This window comes from Terrapene carolina, unplaced genomic scaffold (genome assembly GCF_002925995.2).
Source record: "Terrapene carolina triunguis isolate 2854851 unplaced genomic scaffold, T_m_triunguis-2.0 Scaffold228, whole genome shotgun sequence".
In the NCBI taxonomy this organism is placed as follows: Eukaryota; Metazoa; Chordata; order Testudines; family Emydidae; genus Terrapene; species Terrapene triunguis.
Genome location: NW_020664579.1, coordinates 2,050,550 through 2,071,658, shown reverse-complemented (window position 1 = coordinate 2,071,658; position 21,109 = coordinate 2,050,550). Strand labels below are relative to the sequence as shown.

The following is a 21,109-nucleotide window of genomic DNA, read 5'->3' as shown; positions in this document are numbered from 1 at the left end:
AAAGCTTTTGATACGGTATTTTCTCCCACAGTATTCTTGCCAGCAAGTTAAAGAAGTATGGGCTGGATGAATGGACTGTAATGTGGATAGAAAGCTGGCTAGATCGTCGGGCTCAACGGATAGTGATCAATGGCTCCATGTCTAGTTGGCAGCCGGTTTCAAGCGGAGTGCCCCAAGGGTCGGTCCTGGGGCCGGTTTTGTTTAATATCTTTATTAATGATCTGGAGGATGGTGTGGACTGCACTCTCAGCAAGTTTGCAGATGACACTAAACTGGGAGGCGTGGTAGATACACTAGAGGGTAGGGATCGGATACAGAGGGACCTAGACAAATTAGAGGATTGGGCCAAAAAAAAAACCTGATGAGGTTCAACAAGGACAAGTGTAGAGTCCTGCACTTAGGACGGAAGAATCCCATGCACTGCTACAGACTAGGGACCGAATGGCTAGGTAGCAGTTCTGCAGAAAAGGACCTAGGGGTCACAGTGAACGAGAAGCTGGATATGAGTCAACAGTGTGCTCTTGTTGCCAAGAAGGCTAACGGCATTTTGGGCTGTATAAGTAGGGGCATTGCCAGCTGATCGAGGAACGTGATCGTTCCCCTTTATTCGACATTGGTGAGGCCTCATCTGGAGTACTGTGTCCAGTTTTGGGCCCCACACTACAAGAAGGATGTGGAAAAATTGGAAAGAGTCCAGCGGAGGGCAACAAAAATGATTAGGGGTCTGGAGCACATGACTTATGAGGAGAGGCTGAGGGAACTGGGATTGTTTAGTCTCCAGAAGAGAAGAATGAGGGGGGATTTGATAGCTGCTTTCAACTACCTGAGGGGGGGGGGGGGTTCCAAAGAGGATGGAGCTCGGCTGTTCTCAGTGGTGGCAGATGACAGAACAAGGAGCAATAGTCTCAAGTTGCAGTGGGGGAGGTCTAGGTTGGATATTAGGAAACACTATTTCACTAGGAGGTGGTGAAGCACTGGAACGGGTTACCTAGGGAGGTGGTGGAATCTCCTTCCTTGGAGGTTTTTAAGGCCCGGCTTGACAAAGCCCTGGCTGGGATGATTTAGTTGGGAATTGGTCCTGCTTTGAGCAGGGGGTTGGACTAGATGACCTCCTGAGGTCCCTTCCAACCCTGATATTCTATGATTCTATGATTCCAGGACCCAGTTCTCAGGCAGCACGTGTGCAAGAGGCCAGAGCGTGTATCGGTGTTTCTTCGGACCATCATCTCAGCCAACTCCATGCCTTCACTTGGTAAGGACAGCACAAAGAGTAGCAACTTGCAAAGATTTGTTAAGCCTTTGTTTCACAAATCTAATTTTTTTGTCTGGTGATTCACCTTTTGGGCTATTCTCCCCAACTCTATGGAGACAACCGGGCATTGGCCATCCTACTGGCCTGGGGCTGTCAGGTTTGAGACAGATGAACTCCCAGCCGAAGGCTGAACAGTTCTCCCACCATTTGTGAGCGTCCCTGGTGGGGTGACACAGACCGGACTAGCCACCCCTTAAAAGAGCTAACTACTCTTGCCAGTGAAGTGCAAGCTGAAAAGAACAAAGATCCAGTGGGTCACCTAGTGCCATGATCTAGGTGTCTTGTCAGGCCTTGCCAGCCAGACCTGCAGCTTCGGAGCTGCTTGCCCCCTCTTGGAGTCCTATGCCATTCAGTTGGTTCTCAGGAGTTTTCGTTGGTCTCTCCAGAGCTCCATCACAGTACTGCCACTGCCCAGAACTCTAAACATTCTCTCTCATCTCGAGAGAGTTTAAACTGGAGTTTTCCTTCTCCTCGGTGACTTGCCGGCCATGGCAAACTGGCCCCACCTGCCCTCAGCAGCCTGGTTTTAAGGCATCAGGCATTTGCCTTTCACCCTCCCTTTCCCTCCCACTTTTTGTTTGGAACATCTCTGCCATGAGAAGGCAAGTAGGAGGAGTTTGGTGGTCAGAGGCTGTGTGTTATGCTGGCCATTTGGAACATTCTTTTTACAGGGACTGATAGCTCATCCTCAGACCCATCCCAGGCCATGGCAACCCCGGTAGAAGGTTGTCCATTGTTCCTTGTATTGGATCATATTTAATCACCTTTGGACAGGGACTGCGTCTTTACACAATGTGTAAAGCACCATTCACACCTCTCGTCTATAATGACTTGCCCACAGACGTCTGTGGTAAGGGTGGGAGGGGAACCCCAGACATCCCAGACCTGTGCCTTAGCCACAAGACCACCCTGCCTCAGAACATGCTTTGGGTGTCGCCAGTAAAAAAAACTGGGCAGGCAGAGGAGACAGAGAAGATGAGTGGGGGAAGGGAGGGGAGAAAAGATGGAGCAAATGCACACACAGATTAGGCCTTTGTTCCACATTCCATTGCATATGTTCACCGAAGGGTATAAAATGTCCTCTAGCTGTTTAAATATGCATACACACACACACAATCTCTAAAACAGTACAACATCCGGCAGTGGGTAAACAATGCGGTTTCTGCCCCTACTCTGATTCAAGTTTAATTTCCTACAGTGCCTCTCCTGTTCTATAGCAAGCAATTGTGATACATTGTGCGCAAGAGCAGAGACTGCTTTTAAAATATACAGACTATATAGCCTTTAATACTGGATGCCAGACTGCACATTACTCCCCAGGGACCCGACACTTGCTACTACTTCCTAAGTACAAACACTAGGCTTCCACATGTGAGAGAATGTCTGGATTTATATGCAAGAACCTGCCATGAAGTCTTCCTCCCCAGTACTCCTTTTGCACCATCTCAGCAATTATTACTCCCCTCTGGGTTACCGATCCTGTTAGCTGCAGTTCAATTTCAAGTCAGATTTCTGAGAACCAAAACTACAGTAATATACACATACGTGTCTACGCAAAGATATCCAAAAAGAGCATATGGCATGCAAGAGAATTAAGTGCTGATTTTAGGCAGCAGCACTGGGATGCTGAAGGACATTTGGCTTAATGCTCAGTGGATGTATCCCTAAAACGTCAGTGCAGCTTGTTAAATTATCAGTGTACATTCGTGCCTCACTGCACATTTCCTTAAGCCCTGTAGTGACAAGCACCTGGACTTTTGCATCTCAGGTAGAGTAAGTGTCTGCTTTGTTTCTTCCCTGTCCACTGTGGAGCCTTTAAAAATAAATCAAGACAGTAAACTAATGGGGATTTGAGTGGAACTAATCTGATGTATATGGCCGCACTGTGTTCTCTCAGTGTGCAGCTGGTAGCGCTGTACACAACAAAGGAACAGACGAATGTAAAGGTAATAATGCTACTCATTTCTAGACTGCCTTTCATCAGATGATCTCAAGGTCTTTACAGACATTTAAGTAAGGACCACACCTCTGCAGAAGTAGGGAAAGGGTATTCTCCCCATTTTACAAATGGGTAAAAGAGAGGCACAAGGGCGGATCTACTCCGAAATAACAATTTAAAGAAGGCATGGTCTAGTCCATGTTCCGTAAGTGACTCTAGACCACAAGTGCTCAGTTTACAAGCGAAAAGCTAGTTTTCCCAACTACCAGCCCTGCTCGTGCAGCCTGGGATCTGGCACATAAGCTGGGCTCTTTCCTGATCACACACTAATAGAAATAATAAGGTTTCTGGCCTACGGGTGTTATTACAAAGCCACTTTTTGGAGTAAAGCTGTGCTTTAAGTTACTTGCTCGAGATCTTGCAGGGTGAGAGTGGCAAAGCTGGGAATAAAACTCAAATAACCCTTTGACATCACTGCCCTACCTCCAAGGAATGGAAAGGTACGCTGATATGTTTACACAACCTCTTTCTTCACACATTCTACTGGGCTTTGATTTCTCACACATGAACAAGAAACAGATTAAAACTAGTTTCATTCAGAGGGTGGGATCAGCTTTTCTAAAGCAGGAGGGCAAAAGCCCAGTTTAAGGCCCTGGTTGAGCAAAGTACTTAAGCACACATCTAACTTTCAGGATGGGAGCAGTCCCAGCAAACTCAATGAGATTACATACATGCTTCAAGTTAGTCATGCGTTTAAGTAGTTTGCTGAATCAGGGACTTAGCTGGGTATTTATGCAAGGCTACAAAGAAGTCTAAAGGTGATACAGTCAAAAAACTGACCTAATAGTGCAATCAGGACTCCTGGAACACTTCTGTCATTGACTCACTGTGACCTAGACTGAGTTATTTTACTTTAAGTTCCTCACCTCAATTGGCCTATATAACACACTTCACTTTGGTAAGAGTTACTAGTGATAATGTGCAAGCCAGTAAGAGCACATCCGTCTCATACCCCGGTTGAGTTTGCAGGGCTGGCATCTTACTTGTCAAAGAAGCATGTTTGATCTGGAGTCACTGAAAGATGAACCCGGAACCCTACAAGGCCAGTTCTACAGCCATTTTTCCAGAGTAGAGAGACACTCCGCAAAGTTAGGTGAGGTCAGTCCATGAAAGACATCATGGCAGCTAAAGAAGTAAAGTTTCACCCCTTTTGTTCTTGGCCAAAATCTGCATCCATCCTTGTTGTACAACATAGGCGGTGGTGTTGCCTATATGTAATTTGCAAAGCACTTTAATATCCTTGTGGCAGAATTGTGCTGTAGGTATAAAATGTCAGTATTACAACAACTGCACTGTATAGTATGCAGCATTGGCACAGGGATTCTCTGAATAAGAGGTTTGGAAATCTTTTCCCCTACTGTTTAACAAGTGCCATTGCGAGGGTCAATGTGACCAAGCAGATAGATTTGTCGTTGTAGTGACGCCTCTGGATTAGAAATTGTCAGGGGATTATTTCTTTTTAAACTAGCATCTAAACTGAATACGTTTTCCAGGCCAGCCACTGAGCCAGAGGGAAAAGGACATTATGACACTGGAACTAGGTGCACAGATCAAAGCTAGCTACTTATTCTATAACAAAGCTGAGGGAAAGGATTAGTCACTGACAAGAGCTACAGTAGCTGGCATCAGCAGTGAACGCAGCTAAATTGCTCATAAATGCCTACAAGTGCACACAAAAACCCAAGAGGAAGAGGGGAAAGAAGAATGCTGTCGCACTAGGATAGCCGCCGCTCTATTACGAATAGGACCAGTCTGCACAATGCTGATCATTCCTTGGGGGTGAGAAGGGGGGCTGGAAATTCACAAGAGACGGGCGTTAAAAGCTATTTATGATCAGGGTATAATCTCAGAGAACGAGTGAGTAATTTGCAAAAATATTAGTACATGGGCCTAATCCCGCTTCCGTCCCACCCCGCCATACCTCGCTCCTGCATTGTTTCTTGCATTTTTATCCCGCTCTCACCCGCAAAAACCTTAGATCCTGCAAATCCCACATGAGACAGGTTCCCTCATGCTACTAAAAAAACAAACAAAAAACAAACAAAAAAAAGTCTGTTAATGTATTTTTATAACAAATTCAGACACAAATTTTTACCACTCAAATAATAAAACAAATCTTTCTTAAACCATGTAAAAAAATACTTTAACTCCTGTCATAATAGACATCAAACCTCTTTCTATCTTTTGTTTAAATTTAAGTATCTAAACCTTTATTTAAAAAGATTTAGAGTTTTCCCGCAAATTACCGCAGTCTGTGTTTTTTGCCCACCCAATCCTGTCTGCAACGAAGTACATTTTACATGCTCCCGCTATTATGGCAGCAAGTCCTGCGGGATCCCTTTCCCACTGCAGGGCTCTACCAGTCACTGCTGTGGCACATGGAGAGGTGCTACGCTAAACTGGCTCTGAACAGAGTAGAGGGTTGTAGATATTGTCGGTGACAGAGATGGACCTGGCCCAAAATCCACACGTGGTAACACAACCAAACTTTTAGAGGGGCGCAGAATGTAGACTGTAAGCTCTTCAGAGCATATCTGCCTTTTACTCTATCTCTACGGTGCCCAGAACAATAGGGTTAGAACCTCTAGAAGCCTCCTAGCTAGCCCCCACCTCCAAAAATCGTGAGGTTCTACGGCTGCCATCATTGTTTACTCTGCTTGTGTGTTCTGCCCCACCCCTGCCCTGTGCCTGTCTCGTTTATTTAGATTGTAAGTTTTAGTGGACAGTCCCTGCCCTGAACTCTGTGGTTGTACAGCACCTAGCACAATGTGGGCCCATTCTTGGTTGGTCTTTCAGCACTACTATAACAAACATGATTAATACTATTTTAATACATAAATAATAATGTAGGCACCTGGCCAATGGGAACTGGACTGAGTCTAAGCCAGTAGTTTTCAAATCTTTTTTTCATTTGCGGACCCCTTAAAAATTTCAAATGTCGCTGTGAATCCCTTTGGAAATGTTAGGCATAGTGTGTGAACCCCAGAGGTCCACAGACCACAGGCTGAAAACCACTGATCTAAGCCTTTCACACAGACCACTAAGCAGCCATCAAATGGTTAGAAAATTACTATTGCTAATGGCCTGGTCTGGATTGGAACTGATAACCAAGAGGTGAAAGATTCTAGCCATCCAAGTACTCCTCTCAAGATACATCGCTGAAGTATTCCCTCATAGAAGATCAGACCAACAGGAGTCAACTCGCAGTGAACCAGTTGCTGCAATCCAAGTAGGTTTCTAATGACCAAAATTAAAATAAAATAAAAAAATAATTGAAACTAACATTATTTGGAGCCCACCAGAGATTACTGTTAAACTCAATAACACAGCAAGGTGATTAACAAAGCAGGGGCAACTTTACTCTTTCAGGAATTTTGAGGTGGGCTGCTTGGTTCTCCAATGACCTTTGGTGAGGTAAGATCCTTGAGGCTGTTAATACACTAGGGTAAAAGTAACAGAGGGTCCTGTGGCACCTTTAAGACTAACAGAAGTATTGGGAGCATAAGCTTTCCTGGGTAAGAAGTGAGGTTCTTACCCACGAAAGCTTATGCTCCCAATACTTCTGTTAGTCTTAAAGGTGCCACAGGACCCTCTGTAGCTTTTTACAGATTCAGACTAACACGGCTACCCCTCTGATACTTGACACCATGTAGGGTAAAAGTGTTTTTCTACCTTTTCATGTTGGCGACTCCTTATTCAAAGTAAAACATTTTCACGACCCCCTTAACATTTACTATAAAAAAAAATCAAGGATAACGATAAGCCTATATAATTTTGTATGTTTCACGAGGTTGACAGAGAATACTGGAACTTGAGAATAAGGGTGTGCAAGGAGTGGAGGGAATGACACATTCTTTGTTTTATATTGTAATAAAATTGTCAACACCTGGTGGCCTCCCTGCTTGCCTTTCACAACCCGCACTGGGGGTCATGATTCACAGGTTGAGAAACAATGGGGTAAAAAGTTTAACTGAGAAGGCTGCAAGTCATACTCTGCTTTCCCATCTTAAACTCTGGTCCTCTGGTTTCAAGTACACTTCCAAAGGGGAAATCGATCACTTAATTGCTGCCTTAGAGAATTGGTGGCTGTTTGTCTGCAAGCTGGTCCAAGGTTTAACCATCATTTTCATTTATATTTGGGCCTTTGAGGTTAGCCCACCAAAACCTGGGGATCTCTAAAACTGGCTAACCACCCTTTCTAAAACAAACAGTGACCATTCTTTTCGGAAGGCTAATTAATGCCGGCTCAATCCAATGTGTTCCATGTCTTTTAATTTTTCAGAATTAACAGCACACTGGAAGAGAAAGGGGAACTGAAGTCCATCTCGATTTTCCTCTCCGCCATGTTCTTGGACAGAAAACAGCCTTTGCAACCTGCTTGAGGTCTGGGAGATATGTGGTGAGCAGAGCTGGATTATGCAAGCCAGAGCATGTGCCAATATTGGAGGACCACATTTGAAACACTGCAAACACCACTTGCTTGGTTTGTTCAGTATCCAGTCTATATTAATTTTCATATACAATGCTACCAAAGAGTGTGAAGGTGCTCTAGTGATCAGGAAAAGAGGATCAGTTCAAGGCATTGAGTACGCAGATGGTCTGGTCTGGAGCAAGAGTTGAACCGTTAAAAATTTTGGTTCAGTTCCAGTTCAGGTTCTTCAATATTTCTTAATTCTCTAGTTTGGTTCTGGTTCAGACACTAGGTTAGAATGGTGGTCTGGTAACCAGTTCAACCACTTTGAACCAGTTCAGATACATTTCCTGCAGATTAACGTCACACACTTGTATGCTTGCAGTGTAAACATTAGCAAAAGAATACAATGATAAATATTTCTCTCACTGTAGAAAAGTTATTTATTTTTTAAGCAAGTTATTTGCATGCACTAGTACAACATCTTCCAGAACTCTGTCAGTCATATTTCAGCCCAGAAAATGCCCTTTCTACACGGACTTACGCAGCAAGAACAGCAAACACAACATCAGAGGGTAGCCGTGTTAGTCTGGATCTGTAAAAGCAGCAAAGAGTCCTGTGGCACCTTATAGACTAACAGACGTATTGGAGCATGAGCTTTCGTGGGTGAATACTCACTTCGTCTGATGCATACCAATTGATATAGTTCAGGTCTCATTTTTTGTTGCTCCCATTAGTGAAGAATATTTTCACTTTTATTGAGATGAGGCTTATCAATAAAAGAATCCAGGAAGGACCTTACTTTGACCAAAAATTGTCTCTTGGACTTCTCACATGCTTACGGTCATCACCTGACTGTCCAAACATGTCTGACTGAAAATCGGTCAGTTCATCATTTGGAATATCAGATTGTAGTAATTCCCAATTAGCCCATATTAGGTGGATGAATTTTAACTTCTTCTTTGTCCTCATCTGAGAGAAGCAGATGAGGTCCAGGTAAATGCAGGATCAAAATGCATCACTGTCCAACAACATTTTCTCATGTCTCTTCATTGAGGCGAAAAGTGATTCAGTAAAAGGCAAAGAAAACAACTTTGATGTGTCTAGTCAGCATTTTAGCCAGGCTCTGTAAAAATCACTCAGAGTAAGTTCTTCTCATTGAAATGCCTTTGTTTTTAATTTAGCAGGCATTAGTGCTGCCATAATACTTTTGGTGGCCTTCCATTTCCCATCACTCATATAAAGGTCTTGGTTTGCAGAAGTGGCTGCCATAGCCTCACAAAAATCCTTGAGTTCTATGAGTCTTTCAAGCATATCACATGTGGAATGCCATCTAGTTTGACAATCTAGGATTGGCTTCTTTAAATTATGCATTTTCATAATCACCATAACTGCTGGGGTCCTAAGCCTTTTGCAAACTAGATATGCTTTTCCATCAGTATGGTTCACAAAGCGTTCTTTCATAGCATCCTCACCAGCAAGTTGCAAGCTATGAGCAGAACAGCAAGCTCCTTGAAGAACAGCAACACCACCACCCATGTTGAATTCTCTCTCTTCAGTCACCTGAAACTGGTCCTGTTGTGTAACATCTCCTGGAGTCTCTTTTCCACAAGAAAGTCCTCATTATTTTCCTCTTCACTCTCGTTATCAGATTCATCTTTTTTCCCCACTCTCCTTCCTGGTTTGCAATCACACATTTGTCAGGTTTGACCATACAGTAGTAGCGGCATTATCAGTGGTAACGCTATAGATCTGCTTCAGAGAAATTCTATTACAGCTTATGACTATCAATGCCTTCAGGTGTTCAGAAGTGTGCCTCTCAGGGATCTGCTTCATAACAAGTGTGCGCAAAATACGTTTTCCATCTGTAATATACAGCATATTAACTCCTAAAACAGATCTACCAAAACAAGTAACACAATCAACTTTCAAAGAAATAAACTTGCCCTTGACCGCCTGCTTAATTTCGTGATATATTCAGGATGCAAGGGCAATACATTTGTCCTGAATATTTTCAGCATTTATTAACAGTTTATTGCCAAAACCTTCAAGAAGAGACTTAAGAATTCTTCAGAAGCCTGAAACTTGCATCAGCTTAAAAGGTCTACCATTCACTGTTACTAATTCAAGGCAAGCTTCAGGCAAAGTAGACACAATCTTCACTTTTATCACCTCGCTTTTCAACATAGAATCTAGAGTACATTGGTTTAAGGGCAGATTAATTCTTTTGCACAGAAGGTTAGGATTATCATCATCATTATGTGAATTTGTCTCACTTGTGGATTGCTTCTCTTGAGTAACATCTGGGCGATGTCTTTGTATGTGCCGCTCTAAATCTGATGCGTGTATTCCCATCATAACAATCCTGCAATTACCACCTTTACAAGTAGAAATTCTTGGTCCAGTCTAATGAAAAGAATTTCCTCACAGGATTTTTTTTTTTTTTAAATCTTACCCATAGTTGCTTGAAGGCTGTCTTCCGTTTGAATGAGTAGCCTGATGGTCATATCCCCAGTGTATCGTGGTCATCAGTGGAAGGAAAATGGAGTTAGGGCCTATGTTCCTGTGGGGACAGTTCTCAAGGACACACCTCAGGGACTAGGTAGGAACACAGCCTCAGTTTGGGGCTGGGAATGATTCTGCAATTGGGCCAGCAGTATGGCAAGAGCAAAGGACTGTGTTTAGTTGGTTCTACTTGTATAAGCCAATCAGTTCAAAGATTTAATGCAACTGAAAACATTCCAACTGTCTTGTAAGATTAAGAATGAAAGAGAAAGTTATTAATTAAGTACTTGACATTGAAATAAAGGAACCCAAAGAAGTAACAAAGGACAGCAATAGGCCTTAGGGTTTCCCCCCCACACTAATATTTCTTTGCCTATTTTAACAATAGAAGATTCTACACCATGGAACTGCAAATCTTAAAATAGAGAGAGAGAGAGAGAGAGAGAGAGAGAGAGAGTGTGTGTATATATCAAGCAATATGCGATAATTCTATTGTGGAAAAAACTTCCTCTTGCATAGTGGGCAGAGGGGAGATGTTCTAGGCCCAGCCAGCCAGAGAGGTGAAGTGACAATGGGGTCATTAGTCATACAAGAATTGCTACAGAACCCCAACCCCTTCAGACTGAACTCCCTTCCCTAGCCCCCTCAGTCCACTCCCTTCCTTTATTCAGGCCCCCCAGAGTCCCTCCTTCAACCCCCACCCCTACTTCCTTCAGGCCTCTCCCCTCCAGGTGCCCCTCAACCCAGCATAACAGAATAACTTACCCTGTGGTGGCAGCAGGGAGGAACTTCAGTGCCAGGGACACAAAGCCAGAAACAAAGTGCAGTGGAGCCTTACTGCCTCAAGTGAAAACAAAAGGTCCAGTGTTCCACACTTCGCCTGTCTCACCCACCAAGTCTGAGGCCTGAGTTGATGGACAATAGCACTCAGACGGAACTGGGAGGAGACGGAGAGGGGAGGGAGGTGTTCTGGGAGTTTTAATTTCCTTCCATGGGCAGTCCTCTACTTGGCATAACAGGGTTCCCTTAAAAAATCTCTCTGCATCAGATCTCAGGTTCAGGTTGACTCCCTGGTTTTTATTACTATTTGCAAGGGTTGGGTGGGTGGCCTGTCTTTTTGAGATGGTTTATTTTTTCCCCCTTAACCTGTACTTGTCTGGATGAAAAGGGCTCTCAGGGAATTGCAAAGCAGGGAATGTTATTCCTTGCCGTTCACTGTTTAGGGATCCCTGAGAGGGGAGATCCTGAAAGGGGAAGTTGGGAACCTCCTCTACAACCTCGGCAATACTGTGTCCTTAATGACAAATTCTTTTTCTGCGTTAGGGAATCTTTTCAGGATGTGTGCGCACACCCATGAATGTGGAGCATGGATAGAACGTGAAAGCTAACTCATCATCAATCTCTCTCTCTCCTGTGTTCTTAGCTTTCGTTCCACCTGTAAGAAAAGTTATTTACTTGTCCCTGGTTAAGGAGTTAACTGAATGGCCCAGAGTGGCTGCTCCTTACCTAAAGTCAGAGGAATGATCCGTGTCTCCCAATAAAGGAGATCTAATTTGAATATGTTTATTTTTTCCCCTTTTTCCCCGAAGCAGAGAAATAGCAGTTGCATTCCCTGTGGCTAAGTGCAACCGACATGGTGTTAAAAATTGTGGCAACTGCAGGAGCTGTCTACACGAGGGGTCCCAACGTTGCTAATGCAGTAGAGCTGAATCAGTGCTGATGGCTGCCAGAAAGATTTAATCCCTCTTGCCAACTAGGCTTTAGCCAAATGAATCAGACAAATTTGCTGGATAACGCCTAATGCTAAAGACAGCATGATATCCAGAGCTGGGAAAACAATGCAGAAAAATGTTTGAATATAATCAAATTTTTAGACGCATTTGCATCGGCAAATTCACACCCCTCCAAGTTCACTTTCAATGAAAATTCTGCGAATTCACAGTTCTACTCATACAAATGCTCGAAGGAAGCATATTTTACACTCACATACATGAGAATTCTTACATTATATTTTTACATGGGATGGGGAACTATTTTGACATGCGAGAGGGCTCAATCTCTCAGAAGTCCCCACCAGAGCCCTTGCACAGACACACTTAAATTACATGGGGATCTGCTCACATCCTTTCCAAATGGGAACATACAGTGTATACACCCCTACTCTCTATGACTGAGACTAGGTAAAAATATAATTTCAGCTCTGCACACAGCCTATAGACCTCACAGTAGCCAGATTTTTCTAGGAATGTTGCTTCAGGCATGGAATATATGGCTCAGAGAGAAAGGAAGAGGTTTAAAAGTAAAATGTGTTTCTTAACTTTGTTTACCTTCTCCCTCTCCATGAAAGATTCAAAGCCCCAGAGGCTCCTTCAAGCCTTGCTCTTGATTGTAAATTACACTCCACTGGGAAACAAAATTATACCACGTGACTTTGTGAGACCAACCACAACTAAGCAGTACAGCTCAAACACCACGTATCAAATACTCAATGAACTGTTTGTGATCAAACCATACAGGAAAAAAAAAAATGACAGAATAAATTCAAGGACATGGCAACTTCTTCCTGCAAGCAGAAAATATCACAGCAAATTATTCACCATCAATTATTTACTCTGCTCTAGCAGCACTACTGGTGAGATTTTGGGATCATTTGGGAGGGAAGGATCTCCCAACCAATTGTGACAAAACACAACATGGAAGCAAACATTACCAATTATCTGCACTGCATGCACAGGTTTCAGGATGCTTTCCTTCATCCTGACCCATTGACTTCTAATTCAAGGTTATCAGTGGCTAGACTTTCAGCCCAGGATAGACTAGGCATGCTGCATTCTGTCTCATTACACTGTAATTTACTTTACTTCAATAGCCTTCTGGTTTTAGGTGCTTTGATCAGTGATCGCTTTGGCACAGCTGCATTATTGCTCTGTTCCTAGCAGTCATACAGTGCTAGTAATTGCTTGCATTGGAAGAGAGACATTTTAAAAACCACAATTTTCTACCTGTAATTTAAATTAAGGCCAATTCTTGGTTCTCTGAATTTACTGGGCTATATGCTCAATAGACCGCAGTAAAGAACTTCTACGCTGCTTCATAAACTGAAAATCCAATATTATTGGATATTCTTCCCTTGTAAAGGGATGAACTATACAGCTTGATAGGTTCTCCCCTCCTCCTCCACCTTTAATGTCTGAGATTCAATTCCAGCTAGCTGGCTGGGTTTATGCTCTTATTTCATTAGCCCCACAGAAGAAGGGGGACTTTATAAAGCTAACAAATGTGACAGACTCCCAATGTGAGTTAAATATGAAGTCAGGAAACAGACTGGCTAAGAAGTTCAAAAATATTCTTCAAAAAGAACAGGAGTACTTGTGGCACCTTAGAGACTAACAAATTTATTAGAGCATAAGCTTTCGTGGGCTACAGCCCACTTCTTCGGATGCATCCTGTTCTTTTTGCGGATACAGACTAACACGGCTGCTACTCTGAAACAAAAATATTCTTCTAATTTATGGCCTCCTCCTCCAAAGACTTAGGCTATGTCTATACTGAAACTGCTAGAGCGGCACCGCATCAGCACTGCAGCTGTAGCGCTTCAGCGTAGCCACTCACTGCAGCGACAAGAGGGGTTCTCCTGTCATTGTGGCTCATCCACCTCCTTGAGAGGTGGTAACTAGGACAACAGAAGAATTCTTCCTAGCGCCATCTACCCGGGGGATTTTCACACCCCAAGTGATGTTGCTGGGTTGACGTAACTTTTTAGTGTAGACCTGGCCTTACACACGTACTTAAGTTTACACACTATTAAGAGTCCCATTGACTTTCAATGAGACTTAAGGCTCGTGTACATGAACAATTGATGTGTGGCAAGCTGGAGTGTGAATCTACCCCACATTAGCCTGCACGAACTGACAGCCCATCTGGACCCTGCTGATGCTCCTTAACAGTTTGTTAATGGGCTCTGATCTAGTCCTCTTTGAAACGACTACATCAAAGCCCATTAACAAACTGTTAATGAATGTCAGCAGGGTTCACGCAGCCTATGGCAAGCTACTGCGGGGTAGATTCAAACCACAGCTCTCTGCAAACTAAGGGCTTGGCTACACTTGCAGATGTAGAGCGCTTTGAGTTAAACCAGCCTTCGGAGAGCGCAGTAGGGAAAGCACTGCAGTCTGTCCACACTGACAGCTGCAAGCGCACTGGCGTGGCCACATTTGCGACACTTGCAGCGGCATTGGGAGCGGTGTATTATGGGCAACTATCCCAGCGTTCAAGTGGCTGCAACGTGCTTTTCAAATGCGTGGGGTGAAGTGTGACAGGGAGTGTGTTGTGTGTATGTAGGGGGAGAGAGAGTGGGTTTTTGGGGTGCTGAGAGTGTGTCAGCATGCTCTCTGGTAAGTTCAGACCCCCCTCTCCCCCTTCTCTCTCTCTCTCACACTGACAGCAAGCAACATTCCTAAGTAATGTCTGCTTTTTCTTGGAGCAGATAAGCATGCCGGCTGTCAGAAACGGAGCTTTGAAAGGGCATAGCCGCATTCCTACAGCCGAGTTCAAAACAACGACAAGAGTGGCCACTTGACTTAAGGGGATTATGGGACGTTTCTGGAAGTCAATCAGAGCACAGTAATGCAACACCTCGTTCACATTGACGCTGGGGCGTCTCAGCCAAGACGCATCAGACGTTATTCCTCTCGCCGAGGTGGAGTACCAGAAGCGCTCTAGCCACGGAGTCAGACCGCTCTACATGCCTTTCCAGTGTGGACGGGGAGTGAGTTAGAGCACACTGGGTGGCTTTAGTGCGCTCTGACTTGCAAGTGTAGCCAAGCCTTAAGGCTTTGTCTACACTGGACTTTCGTCGGTAAAACTTTTGCCGTTCAGGGATGTGAAGCCCCCCGCCCCCGAACGACAGAAGTTTTATAGACGAAAAGCGCTGGTGCGAACAGGGAAGCTCTCCTGCCGACAAAGTTACCGCCGCTCGTTGGGGGCGGAATTTCTTTTGTCGGCAGGAGAGCTCTCTCCTGCCGACAAAGAGTGGCTACACTGCACACCTTTTAGTGGCACAGCTGTAGCAGCACGGCTGGTGTCGCTAAAAGGTGCGTAGTGTAGACATAGCCTAACTGTTCCTCTCGACAAGCCCTCAGGCCCCTAAGTATATAAGGTACATTTTCAAAAAGGATTTATGAACATTTTACTCCTTAGACCACAGGTCTCCAACCTTTTTACGCCTAAGATTACTTTTTGAATTTAAGGGCAACCCAGGATCTACCCCTTAGCCAAGGCCCCGCCCCTTCCCCAAAGCCCCGTCCTGCTCGCTCCATCCCCCGCCCTCTCTCCATCGCTCGCTCTCCCCCACCCTCACTCACTTTCACTGGGCTGGGGTAGGGGTTTGGGAGGGGGTGAGGGGTGCAAGCTCTAGGAGAGAGTTTGGGTGCAGGAGGGGGCTCTGGGCTAGGACAGGGGATTGGGGTGCGGAAGGGGGTGCGGACTCTGGGAGGAAGTTTGGGTCCAGGCGGGGGCTCCGGCTGGGGCAGTGTTGGGGTGCAGGAGAGGGTATGGGGTGCTGGCTCTGGGAGGGGGGTCAGGGCTGGGGCAGAGTGTTGGGGTGCAGGAGAGGGTATGGGGTTCTGGCTCTGGGAGGGGGGTCAGGGCTGGGGCTTGGGATGCAGGAGGGGGTTCAGGGTGCAGAAGGGGGTATGGGGTGCTGGCTCTGGGAGGGGGCTCAGGACTGGGGTGCGGCCTCCCGCCAGGCAGCACTTACCTCCGGCGGTTCCCAGTCGGTGGTGGGCGCAGAGAGGCTAAGGCAGGCTCCCTGCTTACCCCGGCCCCACATTGCTCCCAGAAGGGGCCAACGTGCCCCTGCGGGGTGTGTGTGTGTGTGGCAATTGGCACCACATGCTGCCCCTCTCTGCAAGCACCGCCCCCGCAGCTCTCCCGGCCAATGGGAGCTGCAGGGGCAGTGCTTGCAGGCAGGGGCAATGCGTGGAGGGAGACCCCTGTCCCCCCGGCCACGCTGGCCACTTCCACAAGTGGCGTGGGGCCGGGGTAGGCAGGGAGTCTGCTATAGCGGCAGCCATGCTGCACCGCCGGAGATCACGATTGACTGGGAGATCCTCTAGGATCGACCAGTCGATCGCAATCGACTGATTGATGACCACTACCTTAGGCCTGGTCCACACTAACCCCCCACTTCGAACTAAGATACGCAACTTCAGCTACATGAATAACGTAGCTGAAGTCGAAGTACCTTAGTTCGAATTTACAGCGGGTCCAGACGCGGCAGGCAGGCTCCCCCGTCGACTCCTCTCGCGGAGCAGGAGTACCGGCGTCGACGGCGAGCACTTCCGGGATCGATCCCAGAAGATCGATTGCTTACCGCCGGACCCGGAGGTAAGTATAGACGTACCCTTAGACTGTAAATCTGTCACACCAGGATCCCTGTCCTCTAATGGTCTGTAAAGTGCGAACAGGCCTCTGGCACTGCATCAGTAATAAATAAAATAATATTTGCAAGGAGAGAAAAATGGCAGGAATAATATAGAAAGGAGGTTGATCCAGAGAAAAACATTTTTTCTTTCACAAATGACACCCATTAGTAAGTCAAAAGAGAAAAATTTCCACCCCCCACTGCCCAGCTATGAAAGGGTTAACACTTAAGCAGAACTGTTGCAAGTATTTCCCAAAATGCAAGCACTGGAGAGGACTAATGTGAAAGCTTATTTTGCAATTATCTGAGCAATTTTCTCTCCTTATTCTGCCTGGACCTTAAAGGTTTTTAAACACATGCAGCAGGATTTGTCAGAAATAATAATAAAATCAATATTAAATCAATGAATCTTTTTGCATGCAGCATAATGCCCTCATCACTCTAAAGTGCTATTACATTCAGAACTGCCCTGGCACAAAACCCACATTTAGTTTGTGCATTTAAGTGCCATCTTCCTCCCCCTCCCCCTCTTTTTTAAATTAACATTTGTAAAGCATTATTCTTTTATTTGTCCTCTAAGCATGACTGATGCAAACAACAGCGGTGATGAACAAACAGCTGGAGGAAAGATCTTCAAAAACAGGAATTTAACTTCAGGCTCCTAAATTCCTATTTAGGCTCCTGTATATGCAACTTGTTTTTCCGAAAGGTGCCAAACACCCAGCATCTTCCATTTACTTCAATGGGAGCCACTAGGTACTCGGCACTTTGGAAAGCAGGTCACTTATTCGGGAGCCTAACTTTAGGCTCTCCTATTCTTGAAAATCCTGGTCCTGACAGCAGTTTGAAGCCCACAGTATAACAACAAACTTCAGCACAATGTTGGATGACTAGGCAGACGCGCCAAGTTACAGAACTGATAAAAATGTCTACGTTATTTCCCACTGTCAAAATGTCAAACCAAATTGAGCATTTGGGTATTTCTTACCATGATTGGGACACCAATGTCTGGCCACAAGAGGTCTTCGGACGGAAGTTTGGGGGAGTTCCACACTACTACAACTTTATTTAAGTAAGGGAGTCCATTGAGTCTCTCTAGGGAGTTCATTAACACTTCCTCCCGCTCGTAGGTTAACATGACTACTGTGAACTGCTCCCTTGGGACATTGCCACCCAAGGCAGCTTGGAACTCTTTCCCAGAACCACCTGCTCCTCCGCCAATTGGTCGAAATCCAGTCCCAGACCCAAGGAACTTAGCTTCTGAAGGTAAAACGGGATCAAAGGGTGTGTGTGGAAAGAGGTGGAAAGGCCCTGGAGCTGAATTCCAATTCCTGTAGATATCCATTGCTGTGAGAGTAAAATTGCGAAGGTATTTGGGAGATGCGTAAGGTGGTTCTGTTTCCACAGGCCCCAGGTCTAAGTCACCATTGTCTGCCATGTTGGGGTCAGTACCAGCAGCTTTGCCAGAGCGGTGAGGAATCTCCACTGCAGTTTCTTCTCGAATAGGAGCAGCCGGGATTTGAATTCGAGTCCTTATGATGGCTAAGACTGTGCTGAACACGTTGTCAGAGGTGGAGAAGTAGGTCTCCCACAAGAAGCGGCCCTGCCTCCTCATGGTAAGGAGATCGTTGTCAGAAATGCTTCTCAGAAGAAAGTGCACTTCTGTGATACGTGGCTTTGGTATGATTAAGGCTGCCTCGTTCCACCGGATCACATCATGATAGGGCAGCTGAACTTGCTCTCCAAGAATCACTGGGATGGCTCCGACTTCCAGAGCCTCAAAGAGCCTCATGGTACACCCAGAAGAGATCAATAGATGGGTGTCCCCTGGTGTGATTATCAGTGCAAAAGTAGATAGCTTCAGTAGCTCTAATCTGTCATCCCTTTCTCCACAAAGAGCCCACTCAGTGGGCAGACTTGCCTTAGGCTGGTTCTTACAAGTAAATTCCACCAAGACAAAGTCCAACTTACTGTCTTGGACAGCCTTCAAGGTGGTAATGATCCGATCATCATAGTCAGCTGGGGCATTGCCTTCGATTTCCTCTTCAAACGAACGAACCTCTTGCAAGCTGGATCGAAGAGACTCTATTTTCTCTCCCTGGAAACTGAATAGGTACTTTCGCTTTACTGGCACCTGGGGTGGGATCTCTAGGAAGTTGGGTTCGGACATTGCATGGACTAGAGGCGATACCACCATATCAAAACCTGGCCGATACTGTACATCATAAAAGGTGGATTGGGCAATCATGGCACGCCCTGTGCTGATGTTATAGATGAAGTTCTGAGTTTCCGATTTCCTCGATAAATTAATGATGAGATGGTTGTGTCCATCAGTCCTCCAATATGGCAAAGAGTGCAACTGTTGCTCTAGTTCAGTAGGTTTTGGCATTATGGGCTCTTGCATTTCCCCCACTAAAATTATATACACACAAGCAATGTTTGCATTTTCAGTAACATAAACATTAGTTCTGACAGTTGCCTCAAAGGCTTGCTTAATTAAAGGGTCTAAAGAGCTACCAAAAGGGTACTGATCACTGTTGTAGACATACACTGGGAAGCCAGATGTCAGTGGGCAGCGTGAGTAGTCAAAGCAGTTGTGCAGCCTGCAGTTCCTGTTGGATTTTGGCAAAGGCAAGTTAGCTTCATCTTTGTCTGGCAGCAGCCGGATTGGCAAGGAGAGCTTTGGCTGGTTCTGAGCCATCAGTTCTTTGTAGGAATGCTCAGTCTGGCTGATGACATTCTTCAGCTGCAGGAGATCCTGCTTGGCGTTTTCTATGCTCTTCTTGCAGGCTTCGATTTTCAGGTTCAACTTGGCGATCTCGCTGTTGAGCTCCTGTCGTTTGGCCTCCAGCTGGAGCAGCTCCTCGCTGACTGACTCACGGATGCGGCACAGGTCCTGGACATGCTTCACCTCACACAGCTCATTTCCGGTGCGGGGGCCGAAGATGCGCTTGCCGGCATCATCCGCATCATCAATGGTGGTCAAGTAGTAGTGGGCGATGAGGGGGAAGAAGACGAGGATGATGAACAGGGTAAAGCTAAGCCAGGTGAGCCGGATCCGACTGGACCATCGTAACACCCAGGGTTGGCCGCCATTCCCCACTCCCCCATTCCGCAACATGGTATACCCAGTCATGAGTCTGAGAGTCGGTGCGCGCCCAATCACGTTGGATCAGTAGCCATAACCAAAACAGTTTTTATTAGCAAGTCTCTGAAAGAAAATGTTATTGTGCCTGCTTAATAAGGGGCCAATAGAATGGAAATTTCATCTTCTTGTCGTGACGATGGCTGCCTCCAGCCTTTTTGTTGCAAATGCAACTTTTGGTCCAATTAGAATCAATCATCGAACTCCTCCCTTGATCGCTGGTTAACTGGCTGTTGCTAGTAGTGTGGTGTTGTCATGGCGACAAAAACACAATGGGATCAAGTCGACCTCTTACTGCTGCTCTTGACATCCTGTATTACCATCCAATGAATATGCGGAATCAACAGCCATAGTTGAAAACAAGCTGGAAGAGACTTGGATAAGCATCAGTCTCTCTCATCACCTCTGCGCTGTTGATACTCTGCCATGCCTACAAAAGAACAATAGAGTCAGACAAGGCAAAAATGACACCTTACTAAGCTATAAAACAACAAAGACATTTACTAAAAGGAGCTGTACAGTCAAAATCATCGGCATTCTGATTCACTATTGAATGTCTGACACCTCCTTGTGTAGTACTTACAAACCCGAGGAACTGACAGGATTCATTAGACATGCATAGCTTTCTGCAGGGCAGTTCTATCAAAGGACTTGATAAAAGCTGCATGGTCCAGCAGTCAGAACAGAGAATAGCAGTCAATAAATCAGATTTTCTATTCCTGTCTCTGCCACTGACTCGCTGTGACACGCTGGACAAGTCACTTAAACTTTACATGCCTCAGTTCCCCACCTGTAAAAATAGAGATACTAATAGTAACCCATCTTTTTATGGCATGTTGTGATCCTTAGGTAAATGGCACTACAGATTTACAAATTATTACTACCACCACATATTTGAGTCAAAATACCCCATTCTAGTCTTGGGCCCCATCTGAATTAAAAACTGATCATCTTATACAATTGCATGAAGGATTTGCGATTTGGACAAGCAACACTTGGGGGACTAGCTTTATGTGGTCAGCCTAATTTTACTTATGACCAAATGCAGGCATGCATGACATACCTTCAACTTGCTGCACTGGCAACCCCTGCTTTCCTATGACCACCTTTTGTCTGAATTCAGTTGGCCTTATAAAATATGCCTGGGGTGGGGAATTAAATAACTGATTTGTGTTTTCCATATATGATGGATGTTCTTAGGATTCTGTATAAAGAGTATTATTTATCATAAGGAGCAAACAAACCATAAAAAGACATGATCATGAGGATGAGGGTCATAAAGACATGCTATATTGAATTATAGATTTGATATT

At 45.2% G+C, this 21,109-nt stretch overlaps 1 protein-coding gene across 3 annotated transcripts in view; it reads right to left on the bottom strand.

Moving 5' to 3' along the window:
- The window catches only part of EXTL3 (exostosin like glycosyltransferase 3), a 191,169-nt gene that overhangs the window by 42,015 nt on the left and 128,045 nt on the right, over positions 1–21,109 (bottom strand). For all 3 annotated transcript variants that reach the window (XM_026656362.1, XM_024203531.1, XM_024203530.1), the window contains one exon: positions 17,640–20,226. In XM_026656362.1, the coding sequence (XP_026512147.1) occupies positions 17,640–19,787 (2,148 nt within the window). In that variant the 5' untranslated portion in view covers positions 19,788–20,226. The remainder of the gene's footprint in view (positions 1–17,639; positions 20,227–21,109) is intronic.